General features: G+C 40.4%; 1 protein-coding gene across 1 annotated transcript in view; it reads right to left on the minus strand.

Annotated features, from left to right (window-relative positions):
- fbrsl1 (fibrosin-like 1) overlaps positions 1-23,575 on the minus strand; it is a 300,050-nt gene that overhangs the window by 204,398 nt on the left and 72,077 nt on the right. Inside the window, exon 2 of the mRNA XM_085367042.1 lies at positions 6,421-6,645. Within this exon, the coding sequence (XP_085223168.1) occupies positions 6,421-6,645 (225 nt within the window). The remainder of the gene's footprint in view (positions 1-6,420; positions 6,646-23,575) is intronic.

Genomic DNA, 23,575 nt, shown 5'->3' on the forward strand with positions numbered 1-23,575 from the left:
TTTGAACCTTATTCCCAGTTTGAAGTGCGGTTAGCCCAGAGAGATATTATGAGATGAACTGCTACCGCTCAGGGTCGCTGCTCACCAGATAACAACCAGCCTTACAGTGTTATCACTCATCCTGATCGCAACCCTCCATTACCGCTGCACCACTGCTGATGCATAGCGGTGCTCTTGCGTACTGTATATCACAGCTCTCAAACTGCCCCTGAACCATGCTCCGATGCACTGTTAATGCCTCAGCTAATCTGATCTGTCTCCAGCTGGTTTACTACGTATACACATACCTTGATATGAAGCTGGGAAAGTAGTCTTGAAGCAGCTAGACTATGACAGGAGCATGTAGGGTGCTAGCTTCATTTTCACAGGCTGGCTGCTAATAAAAGGCTGGATGGGGATGTGGAGGATGCTACCTAATAATAGAGCATCCAGAGATGCGTTGCTATATCACGTTGTTAGCAGGGTTTGTAGAACGCAAAGTGCTAATGGACATTAATGGTGAAGTGAATGCGTGCATGGGCAAGTTAGCATTATGTGTTATTCATGACCCCTTCAGCACGCTGCTGTGGTCTGCAACCGGTGTTTCCAAAGTCTTACAGCAGTGATAAAACATATTTCTATTATTTTTATGTTTATGGATATTGCCTTAACTTTCGTACTCTAATAATGCTTTGCCTTCGACAGGTGGATGTGTTATATTTAAAGCTGTGTTATTCTGTTTTGTTCTTTGTTTGTTTTATTATTTTCTTAGAAAATAGTTTGAGCTTATAACGAGGTATGGTTCTTTGAAGCGTTATAGACTTTCATTAGTATGTATTTTAAAGTTTGCTTGTTTTAACATTAATCCTGGAGAGCGAGAGGATGTCTCAGGAATAGAGAACAGAGAAGTGAACTGTACTGATTTTCAAGAATGATCAAGGGTGATCTGCAGAGCAGGAGTAACTACAGGGGAATAAAGTTGATGAGCCATACCACCAAGATATTTGAAAGACTTGAAAGTAGGTTAAGAAGAGAGGGGACTATCAGTAAGCAGGCTGTGGCCTCAGGCTGAAAAAGAACACCAAAGATGCCGTATTTGCTTTGAGAGTTATGGAGAAGCATAGAGAAGCCCAGAAGGAGCTTAAGTGCGTCTTTGTGGATCTAGAGAAAATGGTAAATGGCCTGCATTTGTATAGCGCTTTTCTAGTCCATAGGACCCCAAAGCGCTTTACACTACATTCAGTCATTCACCCATTCACACACAGGCGATAGCAAGCTACATCCTTGGGCAAATCTTGCCCAAGGATATTTGGCATGCAGCCAGGAGGCAGCCTGGGATCGAACCACCGACCTTCTGATTAGTGGCTGACCTGCTCTGCCACCTCTGCCACCTGAGCTACAGCCACCCCACAAAACATATGACAGGGTGCCAAGAGAGGAACTGTGGTAATGAATGAGGAAGACAGAAATGACGGAGACGTTTGTGAGGGTGGTGCACGACATCTATGAGGACAACAAGACGGTGGAGAACAGACAGGTTCAAAGTACGGTTGGGATTACGTCAGGGATCGACTCTGAGCCTCCTCAGGTAGGAGTCTTCATGGAATATGATGTTCACACTGTGTACTGAGAATAGAGAGGCGGTGGAAGAGAGCCCGAGGAGGTGGAGGTATGGATCTGGAGAAAAGAGGAATGGCGTCAGTAGAAGCAAGACACAATATATGTCTGTGAATGAGAGGGAGACAAAGAAAAGAGTACAGGCAGGGTGCAGCGGGTGGAGATGAGTGTCAGAGGTGATTTGTCACAGAAGGATAGCACCAAGAGTGAAAGGGAAGGTTTAGAAGATTGTAGTAAGAGCCCCTATGATGTATGGTTTGGACCTAGGCATTAAAAAAGAGAGTAGGCAGAGCTGCAGGTGGCAATTTTGAAGATTCTGGGTGTGACCAGAACGAACAGCCGCAGAAATGAGTATATCACAGGGGCAAGTTCACGTTGAGCAGTTTGGAGGCAAAGTTGGAGAGGCAAGGCCGAGATGCTTTGGTCATGTGTAGAGTAGGGACAGTGGATATATTAGACAAAGGATGATAAAGATGAAGCTGCTGGACACAGAGAAGATTCGGGATGCAGTGAACACACGGCTCATGTGACAGAAGAGGATGGCAGGGATAGGGTGAGGAGGAGGGAGGAGCTGAAAGAACAAGCACAACAACAGATGCAAACTATCCTGCCCAATTCAAACAATGTCCGTCCTGGACATCAAAAAACCTCGGCGCTGACAACAACATCAGTAAACAACATTGGACTGTTGCAAAAATGGCTTCTGCCATGGAGTGACTGAGATGGGAACAAGAAAGCTTAGACCTTGGTGTGCATATAGACAAAGTCACACACACACACTTAACCATTCTTGAGGTACTGACATGTCTTCTAATTGGATCAAGTGTCATCCTTGTTCCCCAGTGACAAACTCTGCTCTGACATTGCAGCTTCTGTCCTCCGGCAAGCTTCTAGCACCACAGGGTGCCTCAAGGAGATCGACACATCACCTCGCCTGCAGATCATAGTGGGTGACATACACTAGAGACACCTGCTCTAACTGAAGAGACGGCAAAACAGCAAGAGATATGGGCAGGAAAAACTAAGCTGGACAGAGAGGAGGGCAGAGTAAAGGCCTTAGGAGAAAAAGTGTACTTTGGGTGATATGGTGGTGGAAACTCTCAGTATATTCGATCACTATGAAGTACATGTATTAGTTACTAAAGGTTACGTATTTGTCACAATTTATTAGAATGAAAATTTCTAAAACTGTAAATAAGCCTGTGTCACATCCAGGAAAAATCCCAACTGTACATAACCACCTGCTTTAAAGCAGGGTGGCTGCTCCTTTCTTGTTATTACAGAAAGCTTTTATTTACATGTGCAAATCCAAAGTCTCCTTTGTTATATGGAACAATTTACAGTACGCCCATACATAACTAAGTGTAAATGTGCTCATGCTATTGTTAACTTATCTTGATAAATGTGTCTGTAAATAACAGCACGAATGTTGTAGTTCATTACACATGTATACATACAGGGTAACGAAATACAGTTTGCATCTAATCAGAAGTGCAAGAGCAGTAAGTGCAATAGGAGCAGATTATATACAGATAAGAGTAGTATAAAAGGTGGGAATAGTTATGAACAGATTACGTACAAATAAGGCAGAGCCCAATCCATCTGAAGCAGATATGTTTTATATGCATGGAATTCCACAGTAAAGACAAACAGGTGAATGCAAACAGAGTTTGAATAGATTTTTCAGTCTATTGTATTCCTTACCTCTTATATCTACAGTACTTCCTTGTAAATAATCACTTGAGAGTCACAAAAATGAAGCGAGGCTTTGGTATTAAACTTTTATACCGACTGTGATCATTGTGAGCCACCCTTGAAAACACACTAACGCTAACTATCTCTTGAAACGTGAGGGATAGACTCGTAAATATATGAAAAGATGGTGACAGAGTAGGTGCTTTGCTGTGCAATGCAATAACCTGTGGATATATGAGAGTATTTGATAAACAGAAATGAAAACAATTAAAATGTCTGTAGGCTCTAACTATATTGTGTGGTGTAATTATTGTGAAATATCCTCTTGCTTGTCACACGCACAGATTATATTGGTAAACCTCTTAAAATTCTATTACTGGAGCAGGCGGGTAGATGCAAAGCAGGTTTTGCACAAACACCAACTGTACCTACAATTAAAGCGCTGATGAGCCATTCAGCAACTTTCTAAATGCTAATTACAGAACTTGCAAAGGAGTTGTTTCATATTTCATGGTGTTAGGTAATGCATTAGTTATGCAACATAATTTATTTGTATTGTGATTTTGACCGCAACTGTGTGCTGTTTTCCATACCATATGGATACAACTTAATATATCTGGGAGTTGGGGGTTATAGTTATGGATTAAAGGCATACTTAAGAACAGAAGTCAGAAGCTCACAGTATTCCTCAGCCAGACACTAAGATAAAGAAAACAACTAATAGAAGGAAAGGGGAAGGGATTGGAAGGTTTAAAAGTTAAACAAGGTTAAGTAACAAGCAAATACCTGGGCACATGTAGCCAGAGGTACTTCGTGGATTTATACAGCTGGGAAAATAGTTATTTACTGATCATAGGGTTGAGGTGTTTATTATGGGGATTTAGATGTGTGCGATCCCTCTGCCTTCAGGAGTTGAAACACCTGAAAAGTTTATGTTTATAAGGAGCCGATTCATTTCTGTGGATCCCTGATAGAGTCCCTGCCTGAATTGGTCTCGCTGTTGTCGCATTAGACCACATAACTGCAGTACTGGATTATTTATGGTATACAGTCTTTTAGGAGTATTGCCTGTAGCTCCATTTTCAAATGGACTGGAAGCAGATTTGTAGCTATTATGATTTCCTATGTATGTTTTAATATTTTACTACATTAAGCAAAGATATGGTCATTTTGATTAGCATCTGAACAGAAAAACCCAAAACAAACACATTCTCTGTAGATGTGTGGTTTGGCCGACAGCCACGCTGCTATAGTCTGAAGATAAAATAATTTTTGTGGAAGTGGTTCAAGATCAAAGATCGGGGTTTTTCCTAGGGAGAATGTTACTAATGGGTATTATTTGAAAAGGAGAAATAAAAGGGATTTAAAAAATGATAACTTTATTTTTCTTCTAGGTTTAGATCTAATCCCTACTCTCTGCTTAAAAACATGCTTCAAAACATAATTCTACAAAGCAGAAGTTAAAAGGTTTTTTCACTTGACAGCAGCATTTTGCTGACATTATGGAGTTATTATCTGTACTGGGATGTAGATCTGGTTCAGTAATTGCAGTCTATTTCAAATACAGCATCAGCTGAATGCATAATTTTTAACTGTCTCTTAGCAAACTAAATATCCCAGCCAAACTCATTTTCAGCCAAGTTAACTTCCTAAGGAAATCTTATCTAAGAGAGATATTTTTGTCTGTGGAGGAGGCCTCGGGGCTACATAGCCTCATTATTTCGTTTGGCTTCCTGACGACATTTCCTCTTTTATCCTTAACAACACTATGGTGGATCTTGGCTTTGGACTGGAGCATAAAATATCCACCCATTTAAACAAACTGTTAACACACAGATGGGCTATCTTAGTGAGGCAGATGTGGGCTGTGTAACACTGTTGGCTTCAATATGTTAAGAATTCTGTCATTCATATTTGGATCATTACTGGATATTGGATATTACTTCGTGTTTTCACAAGTTCATTCAGGCATAAGTTTGACAGCAGAACAAGCAGCTATAGCATGGTGGCATATTTACAATGCACATGCAACTGACAGTAGATCAAGTGACATATAATTTATGGGTATTGTTCAGGCTTAAGTTAAAGTGAACCATACTCACATTTCACAACTATAGACTCTATGAATATTCTACATATAGTCTATGTGTAAAAAACCTGACTAATTGCTAGTGAGTCCTAGACGTTGCAGGCAGCGACTGTGAAATTAACTGCTAAAGCCCTAGTACGTCTTTTATGTATGAGAATGTTTTAGTCAGACCCTAGGAAGAGTAGCTACTGCTATTGCAGGTGCTAATGGGGATCTTAATAAACTAAACTATCTAAACAACCATTCAGAAAGGCTGGTGACTCTCTGGTAACCACCAGTTGCAAGTGAAAAATTTGTATATCCTACAGGTTGGCAAATGGTTGCTAGGTGGTGCACCAAAAACCTTTAGTCACCAGAAGATTGCCTGTAGGTTGCCCACTGAAGAAAGTCTCATTAGCCAGCAGCAAAAGAAAAGCCAAAGATTAAACTCAAGACAATCAAAAATGTGAGAAACACTATTTCTAACTACAGGAATAAGGAAGGAACAAAGCCCTTTCATACAAATATGATATCAAAGATAATGAGAACCACTTTAATTTTAAAATGCCATATACCATTTTTCAATACTGCCTAAGTAAAAGTGACTTTATCGGTGAGAAGTCCACAATGTTTTGGAGTTAATGATTTTTCTCTAGTTCTGGACACTGAATAAGGTTTGCTCATTGACAGAGATAACTCATGTCTCCTACATAAAGCGACATCCATAACACTGCAAAGTCCCAGTGAACGCAAGAATCAGTAAAGCAGCTGACAATAATATCCATTCCCTCAACATCTTCAAATTTTACATTAGATTTGGATAAGGATGGAAAGCATCTGGAGAAAAAGACAGTCTGCAGTCTGCCTTTTAAATTAGATTCAAACTCTGCCCAAGCATCCGCCTCCTCTTCCTTCATGGACAGAGTGCAAGTCTCTGTTCTGTTGTCAGCAAAACACAAGCCAAGAATCCATGCAACATGCATGCAACCTTTGTAACTTTACTTGAACTTGTAGCCAGTGGGATATTTTGACTTTAAAATGCCGTGCAGGCACACACTAACCATTTTGTTCTTCTTGGAGTAAGTCTTCTTCAGCAGCCTCTCATTCATCCTCTCCTGCTCCCGCTGGGCGTGATGAAGGAAGCCGTTCTCCAGGGGATCCACCACTGGCTGAACATTCTCCTCTTCCTCCTCCACCTCCTCGTCCTCCTTCTTCTGACGCTTTGCCGCCTTTTTCTCCTTCCACCTCTCCTTCTTCTCTTGCGTCTTCACAACTCCACTCTTCTTCTGCAGAAAAAGATTTTGTTAGAACTTGGCAATTACGTAGTATTAATCAAAGAAACTAAACTAGATCAAGTCAGCAGTAGTGAATCTCAAATAATTCTGTGCTTGCACTGAATGACAGATACTGATCAGTGTCACACTGAGATTTACAGCCTTTGGTGTCTCAAGGATTTTCTTTGAATCCTTCAACGAGAACAAAGCAGACAGGTCTAGATGGATATACAAACTGGCAGGAGATAAATGTGCAAAAGAACAGAGGGAGGGTGTACCGCAGCTGGCAAATAGTCAAGTGTGCGGCCCCTTTCACTTCTGGCTTATACAAAGCAAGCAAACACTTGAGCAGAGAGCAGTGACGCTCCCTCTCTCTAAAGTCATATTTAATCCTGTCAGCAGCAGAACAATGCCTTACTGGAGCCTATAATCACTTTATGGCTCAGATATAATGAGCTTGTGATATGAAGTGCTGCTTTAACACACACTGGAGAAAATACAGCAGCTTTACATTTAGTCTATGACCACACAGTCTCCCCCTTTAACCTTGTTAGTTGTTGATTTCATGCTTCAGCAATGCCCTGTATGAAAGCAGTGTTTGTTTATTGGAATTTAAAGACAGTTTCTAAGTTGCTGGTATGTTATACAGCGGTAGCTCGTCCTCACCTCCCCAATTTTATGCCCAACACGTATAACAGAGCCACGTGGCTGCGGCTTTTGTTACTGAAGTCACTACACTGGTAAAACTGTACGAAACGTTAGATGAATAATATTCTATGTTAAAAGGTTTTGCTGAGGTAAAGTTTGATGGTTAGCCTTCACATATGCTCAGCCTCAGGATCTCTTCAAGCTGCCACAAACAACTGAGTTTCTAAGGAGAGATGGGTGAACAGCTCACATGAGTGGATTTTTTAGTTTGCAATTTAAATAAAAAGAATGAGCATCAATAATGAAATTACCCATGAACTGCAGCCCTAGTTTGATCCTCAACTGCTGGTGATGCCTCTATGAACAACCAAACCTCAGTAATTCCGGCGGGATAATCAATGGGAGCACAGACAAGACATATTCTACAACTCCTCCTTGCAAGGTACTGCACTTTGAGCTCAAGATGGCTATGAACCCATCTCATAGCACAGATCAGCTGTTCTAGACTCATACTTATAACACATAATAAGACACAAATGGTCAAAGGAAGGTCAAATAAAGCTGGCAAGTGAGTAAAGTCAAAGCCATTGCCAAGATGATAAAATAAAAAAGCGCACACGTGTTGGCATACATGCACAAGTCCTATTCCGTGACAACCCCTGATGTCTGCCTCACTTCTGTGTCAAGTGTCTGAATTGTTCCCTCCTCCTGGGCTTCAGCTGCTCCTTATTTCCATATCTGAAAATAAGACTGAGCTGGTGATGCCCTGCTGCCGGTGGTCATCACTGTGTGTTTGAATGGCACAGGACAACACGTCTCTGTTGGAAGCCGTATGGAGCTGAGGCCAGAGGGCTGCAAGTTCACATTTCAGCATCTGTTCACAGCCAGCAGCATTAAGCCTAACTGCAGATGAATCTGTGCTCCATATGAATAATCAAATTATCGACTCCAAAGGTGGGAGATTAGCAGATGGGTAGCACATTAGGCTCATAACTGCTAATGAATGACACCTTCCGTGACAAAAGGTGTTTATGTATCAGGTACTTAAATAAAACAATACTCCCATAGAAAGGAGGACAAAAATCAATCTCCAAAAATGTAACTGCCAAGAGAAAGGAACCTAACTAAAACCCACCTTTATGTTGGAACCCAGGAGTCCTGCATAAATTGTGTTTTTCCTACACTGAAAATATTTCTAGCTGAACTGTTTCAGAGCTTGCAGTTCCACGCCTCATGAAAGGAGCTGTTTAAAAACAGGGTTTTCTATGTATAAGAATTTCTTCTCTCACACCTTTTAAGAGTGGGTACAACACTTGCCGATCACAGGGAAATCACATTTTCATTGTGAAAGGAATCAGCTGTTTGTTGAGCCAAAGGTCACTTTACACAGTAAACCTCACTGGGATATAAACGTCCTTTATGAAATAAGACCAACAATGTTTTGTTGTGTTGTTAAGAAGAAAACAGTTAATGTATCAGTCTTATTGTATGGGGTAGAATCTTATTGGATTTATCATTTTTCATGCATAGTAAATAAAGCGAGTCAAGTATTTACACAGCACCTTTCAAGATAAATATCACAAAGTGCTTCACAACAGGAATGGTAAACAACAAGAACAAACACTTAAACAAAAACAAGTTTAAAAAGATGAGTGCTACGGTTGTTTGTAAAAGAAACCAGAGACCACAGATCTCAGGTTCAATCTGAGGCTATGCGTGGGCAAGCCAAGTCTGAAAGAATGATGCTATCACTCATCACTTTAGTAGTGGAAAATCCTTTCACTGTTATTTTTAAATTTTAATCCATGTTAAGCAGCTAGTCCCAGGCCATCCCACCGCATATCCATATCCCCCAACTGCTTCTGCAAAAAGGATTACGCCTAATGGTTACACATAACCCAACTCCAGCACCTTCCCCTGTAGCTGGCAGTCATTATTATTTCGCTGCTTTAGAGATCTTCTGTGAGGTTTGGGCCACTCTAACCAGAACTTGCAGAAAGTGGAGCAGAGTGTGGAATACCAAACGGCAGTTCCTCAAGATGAAAGACTCACTTGGAAAGGAGCTGCTTATGTTATTTGTATTTGTCTGCAGGAGAAACTAATAGAAACCTAAATTTGTAGGAAACATAAAAAAAAAATAAAAATTTGTTGAAAATTAAATTTTAAGTTAAAACTGAAAGAACACCCCAGCTCTGCATGTGTGATGGTTCTGCTTCAACTTGTAAGAATGTTTCATATGGTACGTTGTTAAGAGCTCAAGAAATAGTTGCAGTTAAAATGCACTTTATATGCCTGGACTAAAATCATTGTGCTGGTATTTATAGTTTGTATTATTCCACTGGGTGACATATTTACCCCATCACAAACGGCCGTTACCCTGCCCACACGTTCACACTGTGGTGTGATATCACACGGCGACTCAAAGTAACTCATTTCTCCTCACGAGTAGACACATTTATTTCTCAAGATGCAACATCCAGGTGGTACTAACAGACGACCTCCCATGGCAATCATTGATTTTAAATCTGTCTTTAAAGAGCTTTCATTTTTTGACTGTACTGGTATCATCTTTGTGGGCTTAGAAAATCAGCATTATCTTCAGGAAAATCCTCCCCTGTAGTGATAAAAAGCCATAATTAAGTTTGTTTCTACATTTTAAACCCTCACAAAATCGAACCATTCCCCTGCCACTTTCATCTATTATTGTCTATCATAATAAACTCAGCTACCTTTAAACCAAATCTAGCAATATTACTGAGGTTTTCTTTTGATATTTTCTAATCCACATAATAGAAAACAGAGAATCATTAAATCATTAAAAATGAAAGGACTACCGAATATAACATTGCTGCACATTCTTTTTAGTTTGACTGCAGTAAACCATTAACATGTGATCAAATACACATCTTATTTAAAGCCAGAAAACCAAACACTAGGTGCAACACCAATTTACGCACATAGTGCATATCCAACTTGAATCTGGTGAAGCTTCAAACATCTCACCACTATCTCTTTGACCTTCATGCTACATGTCTGTTTCAAGTGAAATGCAAACTAATAAAACACAAATATGCCTCAGGAGTAAATAAATATCAGCTGCTCAAAACTCAAACTTTCTTGCTAATATAGTGTGGCAGGTTGTGGCAGTGCCTCAAGGGCAGTATGCTGAGCAGCTGCCACTCCAAAGAAAACACAGATCATCGCCAGAGGCATGCAAACAATATATTGCAGTGTTAAGTCATATCAACATGTATTAATTTCTGCAGCCTCTTGCATAGATCTCACAACATACCACTGAGGAATTATAGATGCCATTTCAATGGAGGCAAAATGTACTACACAGCGCTACAGTGAGAGTAAAGGATGTAGATCTACACATAAAAATGTGTCATGCTTCTCAGTCTAGTTTTGTGTTTGCCAGCATTACAGCTTCTGTTAATCGCATTATCAGAAGCTCAAGCTCAAGCACACAGCAATTAGATTTTGTTTAGAGCATTTGCACCTGCTCTCATTGCTGTCTCATGTCTGCTGCATTCTAAATAAACAGATTTTAATTGTTTGTGTGTGTTATTTCCATTTATTCAGTCCATGCCTCAGACAACAGATCTATAATAGCTCCAGGAGTAGAAGGGTAATTCATCACCGTGTCTGCCAGCAACAGCTTAGTTGTGATATCATTTCCATATTTCAAAGGCCTGAAGTAGGGTTTTTCTTTTATGAAATGGTTATGAAATTTCTGCACACAATGGAGCAGTGTATCACACTGTGTACTGTTAAAAACATTTACAAATCACAAGAATAAAATACTGATGCAGATAATTGTGACGGAGCTTACTAGCTGGTGAAAGTGCACTTCAGTGTACACCAGGTGAAGGTCTAACATTCATCATAGCATTTCTTTACCTTTAAGGCCTATGCAAGCCTAATATGAAAACATAACTTGCAGCCTTCTTTTATTCCCCTGATGTCGTGTCTACTTTTTTATACAATGTTAAAAGCCTTGCTATTCATGTCATGGTCCCCGTGCCTGCTCGGCTGGCCCTGTGTGGCTACATGTTATGTTTTGTCTTTTCTCTCTCTCCTCTCTCTCTGCTCGCTGCCTGGGCGGAGCTCATTGTGAGCTCCCGGCCTCCACCACCTGTAGGCAATCACCTGTGGCTCCTCACCTTGTTTGCTCCCGCTACTTAAGGCAGTGACTGAGAGCACCTCGCCGCTGGACTATTGAATAACGCTCGTCAGTGCTACTTTAGCCTCAGCCAGTTTTGAGCTCTGTCCGTGAAAGTTCCGTGCTAACCCTTGTTCTCTGTATGCAGATTTCTCGTGTTTGGTTTGGAGACTCTGGACGCTTTTCCCGACCCCGCTCTGCACCCCTGGGAACCCTGGCCCCCTTCTCCTTCACCTGTATATAGTGCACCTGGAGTGTGTAAATAAACCTGTTTTTCTGAGATTTCAGTCTGCGCCGAGTCCTCCCTGCTCCTCCGTGACAATTCATCTGTGAAGCTTTTAACTAGTGGTCAAAGTAGTGAATCTCTCTTGTTTTACCTTGTTCTGCCTAGGATAGAAAAGTGACAGTGACCTCAGCAGTAGAGAAGAAGTGGTTTAAGATATGATGAGGCAGTGGGGCTGACAAAAGAGCGGGAGAGAGGAGAGGATAAAAAGGACGAACACAGAGAGAGAGGGAGAGATACGGTGATGGTGGGGGGGTCTCAGCCTGGAACAGGAGAGACCGCTCGACTGGTTTGACCCGGCCACGTTACCCTGGCAACAGAATGGGAGAGCTTTGTTGCTGTTCCAGGCTGCATGGGGAGTGGAGTGTGTTTATGTGTGTGTATCTGTGTGGGTACAAGTGCATAAAATCCAACACAGGTTTCCTTTCCGCTAACAATAAAGCGCATGGCTTTACATGGTTATGCTGGGACCTTGAGATCCACTGTGGAAGCACGTTTAGTTCCCAAAGGAGGGTTTATGCATTCTGCACAGAGGAATGTCAGCAACCCTGAGGTTTCTTGCAAAGGGTAACGGGGTCTTCATGAGGCATACACAAGCCAGAGTTTCACAAAATAGACAGTGTGCAGAAAGAGAAAGGGAGATGAAGACACTTAGTAGTGTCTGGTGCACATTATCATCATGCTTTCTCCACGGAACTCTCTTCTTTCTAAGGCTAGTAATTATTTAGGAGACACAAAGAGCTCTGCAGGGTACACCTCCCTTGACATTAAGCGGTACCACACAGAGATTGCAGGGCTGGCTGCCACAGCTCCTGTGCTCTTCAATGGAGTTGTGGGAAAACTATCAATTATATACTTCCAAATAGCATTGTACGTTTCACCGAGGTGCTGCAAAGTGACTAAAGCTGACTGAGCTTTGTGTCTTTTCTTCTTTTACAGTCCGAGACACCTGCACGTGCACCTGGTGGTGGTCAGAGGGCCCGGTGGCGCCAGTGTCCGGCAGCCTCGCCTCTGTCAGTGCGCCCCAGGGTGGCTGTGGCTACAATGTAGCTTGCCATCACCAGTGTGTGAATGTGTGTGTGAATGGGTGGATGACTGGATATGTAAAGCGCTTTGGGGTCCTTAGGGACTAGTAAAGCGCTATATAAATACAGGCCATTTACCATATATACTCTGTGCATTAATCTAAACATAAATTATATTTCCACAGGTGTTTAAGATTGTCAAGTATTCTATAAAATCATGTATTTGTAGTTGGGCTGTCCTGTCAGGACCACATTTATCTGTAAAATAACAGCTTCTTGTGAGCTCAGAAAAACAGGCCCTACATATTGAAATTAAAAAACATATTAAAACATATTATTTAAAAAAAAATCACAGCTAAATTTAAAGGCTTGAGAACTGTGTGTCATGATTAACAGTCAATATCTACAGAGGGATTAAAATATTAATGGCAAACAGCTAGTTATACTAAGAGATTACTTATATACATGCTAATCAGGCTGGTGGAGCTTATATCTGTTTAACACGCCTGTTTTGTCACACTTCACATGGCAGATGTTATTGTCCCCTCTTCGTGATATGAGTCTTCTCTATGAAGGCTCATTCATTCATTCAAAATTCATTTCAATTGAATTCAATAGCACCAAATCACAATAGCAGCCGCCTCAAGGCGCTTCTTATTGTAAGGTACACCTTACAACCTTATAACAACCAGACAACCTTTTATCAGCAACCAGTTGGTGACAGTGGGAAGGAAAAACTCCCTTTTAACAGGAGGACATCTTTGGCAGGAACAGGCTCAGGGAGGGGCCGACAAAGACCACATTACACGTGAGCACAAGATGGCAGTAATTTAAGGATGATGGAGATGCTCAGCTGGAGATGCTTTATGGCACTGAATGCTGTTCAAGATGTAAGGAGAGTGATCACTTTGATATGATATGTTTTAACTTTTAGATGATGATGCACTGATTGCCTTGTTTGCCCTGAGGAAACCCCCGTGCCTTGCATCTATTTTTTAGTAGTAATACTAAAATATCTCTCTTACATATTTGCATCCAATTAAATCAATAAGAAAAGAAGCAAGCAAATTTATGTGGAAGGAAGTGTATTTAACACACTGATAAAGTCCGAAGATAACAAAATCTGCATTTAAAAATGACTGGAAAGTGCAAAAATCACCTTAAATAGTGGCTGCTGCTGTACATCTACAACCAGAAGGTGTATAATAAAATCATTATAATAAGCTTTCAGAAATCTTAAACAATTATACCTGAAATTTGCATGATTTAAACCCACCTCCATATACTCTTTAAAAACAATGTACAACACATTAAAAGAAGACCTTTAAATACACTGTACAATGTATTAAGTATGGATTTAAATTTTTATGCAAACATTTTTTATGAAGCTTGACTTGAAAATATCACATTTTCGGTCATTATATCAGGACTGATTCTCCAGTTGACTCATACTGAACTCTCAGGTCACCAAAAGATCCTGAACGTTGAGTCGAGCTGGATCTTTCACTACAATTTAGCTTTTGCTTGTGTCTGTGTATTTTTTTAGTAAGAATGCAAAATTTAAGCCTTTCTTTCCACATGACATAAAAGCAGCGAGCAGAGTCCTTTGTTGCATCACTTTTGCACTGTTTAGCTGCCTTTAGGCTGGCTGAGGTCTGGTTGTGTAGATTTATTGCTCAGCTGTTGTACTGATTCTCTACACATTATTGCAGCTCTTGGCATGTCCAATAAATCACCTTGATTTGTCATGTTGTAGACGGGATTGATTTAATCATGCCTGCTCCCTTTAGAAGTGTTCGTCATGTGACACTGTTCAGACAAAGTGGAACACACACCTGCTGTTTATGCTGCTGTCAGCTACATCAAACGCACCTTTGGTGAACTTAGAGCATATGCTCATTTACTCAGACGCCCTGTTTTTCCTCAAAGCACACAATCAGAAAGCTCTTGCCTCAAAGGTAAAAGACGTGAGAAGACATTTTTGTGCCAAGGAGATTATCAGGCTGTGAACGAGAGAAAGCGCATGTTTCTGCAGTGAGCACGCTGCACTAGAGCATAGAGTAAATACACCACACCTACTTCAGCTTTTGTTAAGTGATCTGATGTATTTTCTCTTATTTAATGTAAGCTAGTCTTCCTGTATGCGGTGTGTTGTGTGAGAACAGAGAAATAAAGAGAATTTGTAGGGGTTTAGCCACGAAGGATTAGCATGCAGCTATACTAGTTGACAGAAGCTAACCTTCAGGCAGGCCTCTCTTTCAGATCTCTGTCAATATTTTTTTCCTTGACATTAACATGTCTGTATATCATAGCTTTCAAACGTTTCCATTATTGTGTAAAAATCCATATGGCTATGCACTTCCATTAGTGCTACTAACAAGTGTGGCTTTTGGATCACATTTTGTATCATATCTGTAGCACTATTAAGGTTGTCAAGTTTGCTTTGCCACACAAACAGGCTCCTTTATAAGCAGCACTACAAGTGACAATTTGTAGCAGCAACAAGAGACCATTGAAATTCTGAACAAGTATTTTGTTAGATATTAACTGAAACCAGCTGCTCTCAAACTTCGAAAAGCAAATGAAAATGTGCATGAAAACAGGCACAAGGGGGATCTCTAGTATCTGGATGTTTTAACAGTTTTGGAGCCTGTTGTGTGCTCTTCCAGTGGCTCTTGGCTTGGGCATTCCTCTTGACAGCAATGCTGCTATATGCCGAGTGTGTGTGCAGGTGGTGATAACTCCCCATTCCTTCTCTCAGCTGCATTCCTGCGCCTCTCTTGTATTGTTCTCTGCACCCATCTGATTGCAGTTTTTGAACCAGCTGTGTGTGTGACCACAGAACGAAACTGCTGCTTTTATTACCCTTTAAGTCTTCTTATTGCTATGCAACCTAATGCTTGTTTATGTGCTTATGTAAACATGCACCGCTGATGAATATTTATGCGACTGTGAGAGGTCAAGGGTGAATTAATGAAAAGCATGTGTTTTAGTATCTTGAGTATTTGTAGCATTCGCTGGTGTCAAAATGAATGCCAAAATTACCCCTGACTTGTACCACTGCACATTTCGCAGTCAGAGTATATTTAGAGTATATGTGGAAGTGCTTGTATATCTGAGTACTATTCAAGCTTGTGTATTCTGGTGGAAGTGTGTTTGTGCACCACACATGTTCAAGGGCTGAATTAGCTCCTGGAGTGACACCATCTGGCCAGCGGGTGCTGAGGGGAGAAGAATACGGGAATGCGGCAATAACAGGGTGGTACAGTACAACAATAAACATGGGCTTCAAATCTGTTTAACACCTCAGACAAACACTGAGGAAATATGAGACGACAGACACATATTCTGCATTTCAAGGATAAGATCAAGATTCCTCCTCATTGCCACTGTGTTAATACAGCAAGTGAGTCTTGATATACTGTCCTATATCCATCCATTAATTATTTCCTGCTCCTTTCCCAAGTGCTTATGGTATATGTTGCCCTTCTTTCACAATGTAGTGCTACAAATACTACAAATGATCAAGTGATCAATAAATATAGCATTTATGTAGAATGTAACATTGTATCCGTCATTTATCTGCTTCACATACACAGTGTGTCTGCTTTAAGTAAAAGGAGCGATCAATAACATGAGCAGCAATCCATGGACAACAACAAAAATGCATCCAAATATTAAATAGGTAATGAATCAACATGTTCATTAACTATATGGGATGAGATGCACTCACGAAATTCAATAAGAATTCACTGTGACAGATAATGCAATTACTGCATGTGTCGATTTATTCTTACATGCTATATTAACCATGATGACACGTTGTTAATAACGGTCTGATTTGATTTCTGTGATTTCAAACTGTAGAGACCAATCCACTCCTTGTGTTCATGTTATGTGTTTTTGAGGGTGATCCACACATAAATAAACTATTCATCATTTGTGTTTTCTTGAGATTCAACAAACATAATCTTGATTACATCACAAAAGGCTTTAGTGGTGTTACACTCTGCATCAGCTCATGCGTTGGCTGAGTTGGCTGCCACCAACTGAGCAGTTTATTTCAGCTGTCAGACTCGCTTCCTCAGTCTGAGCTGCTGATCATTTTGTTGATTCTGCAGCAGCTGATGCATGCATCCAGGGGCCTGCTTTCTTCATGGTCCCTCACAGAAACCTCTGATCTAATGTTTGCAGGTTGTCCAAGAAGAAAACAAACCTTTAAAACTAACTGTTCAACTTTCTGTTTTGCGACTGTTAAGTCTAACAGTTTTTGAATCATTGCTGGCCATGGCAAACATCACCAACAAACAAAATTTGCTTACAAAACAGCAAACACACACACACACACACACACACACACACACACAAAACAGTCTGATCCCTGAAGTCTAAATCAGAGCTTGTGTGCTACCAGATATCACAGGTTTCACCTCCCACAGGCTCTTCTAGAGACTGCTAAGTAGCTTGTCTGTCAGGAAAGTGGCTTTCTACAGAGGCCAGTATGTCCTGTGAACCTCCTACCCATTGTCACAGGAAGCTCCCTGATTTCTGTGGCTCAGCCCACACACTACAGCCCAAAATACAGCCGGGTGTCATTCCTTGGGTTTCTCCTTTCCTCATATTCTCCAGAGAGAGGAAGTGTTGCCTCGGCAACAACTATTCCCATTGGTGGAGTGGAATAACAGAAAACTTCTATAAATGTGTAACGCTGGTTTCACACTGTCAACAAATCTGCCCAACATATTTTCTGTACCAACTGTTGAGTGTTTTTCCATGAGTGGAACTGCTAAAAGCACACCAGGGACATTAATGGCAAGCTTCTTCAAGAAGAATAAACGGCGAGCGTCTGAATGCTAACAAACACATTATTCTGTCGGTTTTACTGAACTCTCTATTTTTGACAGTTGTTCTCTGTGTCGTTTCACTACAAAGTCAAATCAAAACACAATTATAAAACGCCGACTACCTCAGAACGTAGCAGAAGTGTTTTGGCGTCAGACAAATTTTTGAGTGCATCGTGCTGTGAGCTGAACCAGTATGAGGATTGGCTCTGTTCACACAGCAGGGGGCCGACAGAGCATAGGAATCCCAGCAGAATATAGCTGACAGGAGAGAAGAAATCTCAGATCTACCAGCAGCCTCATACTGTATCTCAGCAGTCAAAGCAATACACCACCAAGATGTAATATCTATTTTATAACTAATGCAGATCGTAGGAAGTAATCTGCTCAGTGTCAAAGTCTGTCCATCATAACCCTCTGCTACATTCCTGCTGACCCAGTCAAAAAGCACAGCCCCAAAGCAACATTGTAAAGGCCTGAAAGGATACTGACACAAACTCTACATGAAGGACAGAGCCTGTTTAACATAGCAGTGTACACCTGCCTCACCCTTTCACCTTTAATCACAGTAAGCTCATGTGGAAAAACAAAGAAACAAACTTCACTCAGTTAATATTTGTTTTTTATCCGTCATACAAGACTTCTGCCTCTTAATCTATGACTGACTCATGATTATGGCCCCTTTTTCTCATTATTTAACGCCTACATAATAACATATGACATAATTCTAAGTCGTACGACATCAGTTGTGACCAATACACGACTGACATCAACATATTGGCAAATAAGGTGTTCACTAATGTCACTCCCTGCTGTTTATCTGTCGTGTCACATCTGTTTTGTTAAAACTACATTTTTCAAATTAGAGCGATGAAGAGCAGTTTTAAAAGTGTTGCATTTTTTAAACAATTAATCATTTTTTTTCTTTCTAAGGCTCAAAGAGGGGAAAATACTAAAAAAAAAAAACACAAGTTGTTACTTTATTTGGCCCTGAACTTCATAAGTGTGCCTTATCTCTTCACTTAAGGTTTTATCTATTACTCTTTTTTCTGAAATACATGGGTGGAAGCATTGCTGCTCTACAGGCCATTCAGAGTTCTTAGCTAAGCTACCGTTATCTTTTCAAACTTGCTTCAGTTTGGCTTTTTTACTGTGAAAAAAAGAAAAGGACCATCTGGCAACCACCAGTCACCGGGGGAAAATGTGTTGTCTTTAACCAGCTGCAAGCAATAGTTGGAGGTAGCAATAGCAATCGCTATAAAGGACTGTCCTCCTGTTAGCAGTCAATGCGATCACATGGAGCTTTTTGGCAATATTTGTAACTGATTTAACATTTACATTTTAAAATATTCCATTTTATTTAGTTAATTTTAATTTGATAACAGTGGTAATGTCGCTATTCTAGTGTATATCAGCAGGTCACGATTTTGTGACCTTCAGCCAACATTCACAATCCTCAAATAAAACCCTGAAGTTGTACATGTACTATTTCACTCCCAAATGAAATCATGTAATTACTAACAAAACTGACTTCATTATTCACTTTGATGAACACACCATGCAGTCTTATGCACACAGCAATGGAGATTCATCGCACAAGTGCACAAGTAACAAAACGGGGTCCTTGTTAAAAGTGAGCCAAGCTGTCATCTGCATTTGTTACAATGGGAGAATATTCATACCAAAAGAGAAAACGTGGTGATTTTGTTTGACAGGGAGGAGAACGAGCTGCCACAGAGAGAGCGCAAAGCAACGTGTCGGAAGCAACAAAAAACACAAGCGCTCCTGTGTGGTGCTAAAAGCCACCCCAGAGCACTCCCCAACCACTGAGTCAGCTGTGAACTGATGCCGTCACACAGTTTGCTAGATGAATGAGATTGTTTGGCGTACACACTCACACGCACACATTTAAAGAACCCTCATCCATCAGGAACAAACAGCTCCATGTTTATAGACGTAAAGCCTCCCTCCTACAATCACACGCACCCATCCATATTATCTCAGCAGTGTAATTTCTAGCCTTTCTTTTCTCACATTTGCGAAACACAGTGAGTGTCAATTCCCACTAACATCTTTCTTCCACTTCACACACCCATTCACACACATAAATACACAATCTAGAATTCTCACTCCTTCCTATGCAATACACTTGAAATGCAAATACATGACACAGTGTTATGTGACAAAGTGTTCCAACACATGCACATATCGTTAGCTTCATAGCATAATTGCCTAAGTCATTGACTTAGTCAAATGACTTAGGCAATTATGCTATGAAGCTAACGATATGCACTTGTAAAAGTCACTCCCTGCATGTACCCACAGGCATATATACATGTTGGCTTTGCATACTGGATTCTCTCTCGCACCTCCAAAACCTTTCTTCTTCAGGTGTTAGTAGGGAATTTCTTCCACATCCCCTTCTCCAGCACTTAAGAGCTTCAAGTGGCTGACCTTGCCAACTCAGTACATGACACACATGTGAAAACAGTCTGTGCTCCTATTATCCCATCATGTCTTTTATCTTTTATCAAAACATTTAGAGGGATGACACAGAACTGCATTATTTTAGTGCCATTAACCGCTTCTGATCCACGTATTACTAAAATACGCTTGAAGCATGAAATCACGTTTTTATACGTTGTACATAAAGATCAGAGAAAATGATTTGGCCTGTTGTTGCTTTTGTTACCTTCACAAGCAAGAGGCACAGTTATCTGAGCTTTCCTCAGTAAAACTATTTATTGGTGACGCCATGCTTTTTATGGATATTATTTTTGTGTGGTGAAACAGTGCCACCTTATGATCTCCACTATATGTATATATATGTTTACTTTTACTGCACAACAGTGGCACAAATTCAAACAGAGTAGTCTCCAGTCAGTTTCCAATAACAATTTAGTACCTTAAAAAGAGAGCCAGTTTAATAGTATGGAAATGGTTTAGGTACAAGGGACCAGACCTTCAACAAAGAACAGAACTTTGTCAAATACGCAAGGAAACAATTCCTGCTAAAGTTGGAAACAACAAACTTGTTTTACCACTCCAGGTAAAAACACACCCTCCAGCAGAACCAGGCTAAGAAGGCACACAAGAAAGAGAGACTAACAGCCACTTATGTTTTATCCAAAAGCAAATAAATGACTTAGACTAACATTGCCAGAAAAAAAAGTCCTTCAATTTATTCACTTTAATAAATGGTTGGGTCTAAAATATATTGTCTTAAACATTATAGAATAGAATAGAATAGAATTCAACTTTATTGTCATTGCACATGCACAGGTACAGGGCAACGAAATGCAGTTTGCATCCATCCAGAAGTGCTTTAGTGATATAGATATATTACAATATATATTAGCAATAATATAGATATGTGAGTATATTACAGAAATGGGTCTATTATGGTATGTTATAATGTACACGGTATGAAGTATGTTGTGAATATTCTATAACTATAAGTATGTACAGGCTGTAGTGAGTACAAGCTATGTACAGGATATGAACAGGATATAAATATGAAAAACTATACAGAATATGAAATAAATAACTTTACAGAAATCTGAGATATACAGCTATACAGAAATGGGAACTATGCAAGTTGTAAACAGTTGTAGGATTAAAGATTATCGAATGTACAGAATGATTATTTACACAGAGCTATACAGTAGTGCAGTTAAGATAAGTGAGGGTGTAGATAGTTTCTACAGAGGCTATATAAAGTGCTAGTGGTTGTGAGTGGTGGTTCAGTCCATGTTATTATTGTGTGTTTGAGGGTACAGTTGTCCATTGTGGGTGTGTGTATGTTCAGTCCATGAGTTTAACGTGGGTCAGATGTCAGGAGGCAGAGTTCAGGAGTCTGACAGCTGTGGGGAAGAAGCTGTTCCGGTACCTGGTGGTCTTAGTCCGGAGGCTCCTGTGGCGCCTCCCAGAGGGCAGGAGGGTGAAGAGTCCATGTGATGGGTGACTGGGGTCTTTGATGATTTTCCCAGCCCTTTTCAGACACCGCTTCCTGTAGATGTCTTTTATGGCAGGAAGTGGTGCTCCGGCGATGCGCTGGGCAGTTTTCACGACCCTCTGCAACGCCTTCCGGTCCGAGGCAGAGCAGTTCCCGTACCAGACTGTTATACAGTTGGTCAGGATGCTCTCGATGGTGCAGCGATAGAAGTTCACCAGGATGTCTGAGGACAGGTGGTTCTTCCTCAGAGTCCTCAAGAAGAAGAGGCGCTGGTGAGCCTTCTTGACCAGCTTGGAGCAGTTGGTCGTCCAGGTGAGATCCTCGGAGATGTGGACTCCCAGGAACTTGAAGCTGCTCACACGCTCCACAGCCGTCCCCTTAATGTCACAAATGTCACAAATTTCCTTGAAATATTGTTATATAATGTTGAAGCTGTGTCACCTAATTGCAACACAGATACACAATTCCCTCCTTATGAAAATACAAAGGAGTGATTAGTCAAGTTTGAGAACATAATAAAGGTTTTGAGAGCAGTTTGATAACTCCAGTGATAGCTTTGAACTTTAGCCTGTTAGCTTAACCTAGCTAAACTTAGCTAAAGTTCAAAACTATTGCAAATGTTTTAGCATCTTTTGGGCTATCTTTCTAGTAGCTCAAAAAGCTTCTGTTCTCTTCTAAAAACAACTTTTAGCTGTTTCAGCAAAATACTAGCAGCAACACTAGACATGAAAAGTTAGCAGCTATGACCAGCGCAGAGGAACATCTGGTAGCTAAACAACCAGACCATGTGAAAAGAGAAAAAAAACTGTACTCACACTAAATAGAATTCTTACTTATTCATATTTATAGATTCATAGCTGTTATTGCTACTTTTAATTGAAAAGGTTAAAACACATAATGCATTTAAAATATAACTGTAAGAGTTTGACAACAGTACCACAGGTGCTGCTAATATTCACACTAATGAGCCACCTGCTAACTGCCAAATGGTGCTATGCTGGAAGATAAACACTAATCACTTTGTTGCTCTTAAACACCAGCAATACTAAATTTCTATTAAAAATACAACCTTACCTTTGATTCTACAATCTGTTCATCTTAAAGAGCTTCTTTGGTTAGTTCTAGTTGGATATATTTGTGAGTTTTTAGCTTGTAGTGACTATTTAAATTCATTTTAGCTCAATTTTATTTATACAGCATAAATTCATAACAGCAGTAACTTCAATGTACTTGAAGGTTAAAGACCCTACAGCATTTAAAAGAACAAAAAAATGCTGAGTGACCCCCCAGTCAGATCACCCCCTATTAGCAAGTACAGGACAGTAGAAGGGAAAATCTCCCTGAGAGGAGGTGAGGTAAAAGAGAAGAGAGCACAGACAGACAGGACAAAAGGCACACTATGGCAGAGAGCGCCAGAATAATAATGACTAATGATTAAATGCACTAGTGGTGTATATGCACACAGAGACTGAGAAGAGATGATTGAAGAAACACTCAGTGCATCATGGGAAGCCATCCCAGCAGCCTAAGCCTATTGCAGCATAACTAAGGGAGAGTTCAGGGTAACCTGATCCAGCTCTAACTATAATTTATCAAAAAAGAAAGTTTTAAGCCTAATCTTAAAAGTACAGAGGGTGTCTGTCCCCCGAATTCAAACTAGGAGCGGATTCCACAGCAGAGGGACCTGAAAGCTGAAGGCTCTGCTTCTATTTTTCAAAAGTCTTGGAACCACAACTAAGCCAAAGTGTGCTCTTAGGATAATAAGGCACTATGACGGGTGTGATTATGCAAGATTTCGTATGTGAGGAAAAGGATGTTAAATTCAATTCCTGATTTACAGTGAAAGGGAAGCAGTGAGAAGATAATACGGGAGAAATGTGGTCTTTCTTTCTAGTCCTTATCAGAACTCTTGTAGCAGCATTTTGGATCAAGTGAAGGCTAAATGCAGCCAAATATTAGGTGTGACTGCAACACCTAACAATTTAATTGTGCACAGAACTGCACTTTAAGACACAGTAAAAATAT

The sequence above is a fragment of the Diplotaxodon limnothrissa genome, linkage group LG12 (genome assembly GCF_057381915.1).
Source record: "Diplotaxodon limnothrissa isolate DT_005_m linkage group LG12, D_limnothrissa_male_GT1.1, whole genome shotgun sequence".
Classification (NCBI taxonomy): Eukaryota; Metazoa; Chordata; class Actinopteri; order Cichliformes; family Cichlidae; genus Diplotaxodon; species Diplotaxodon limnothrissa.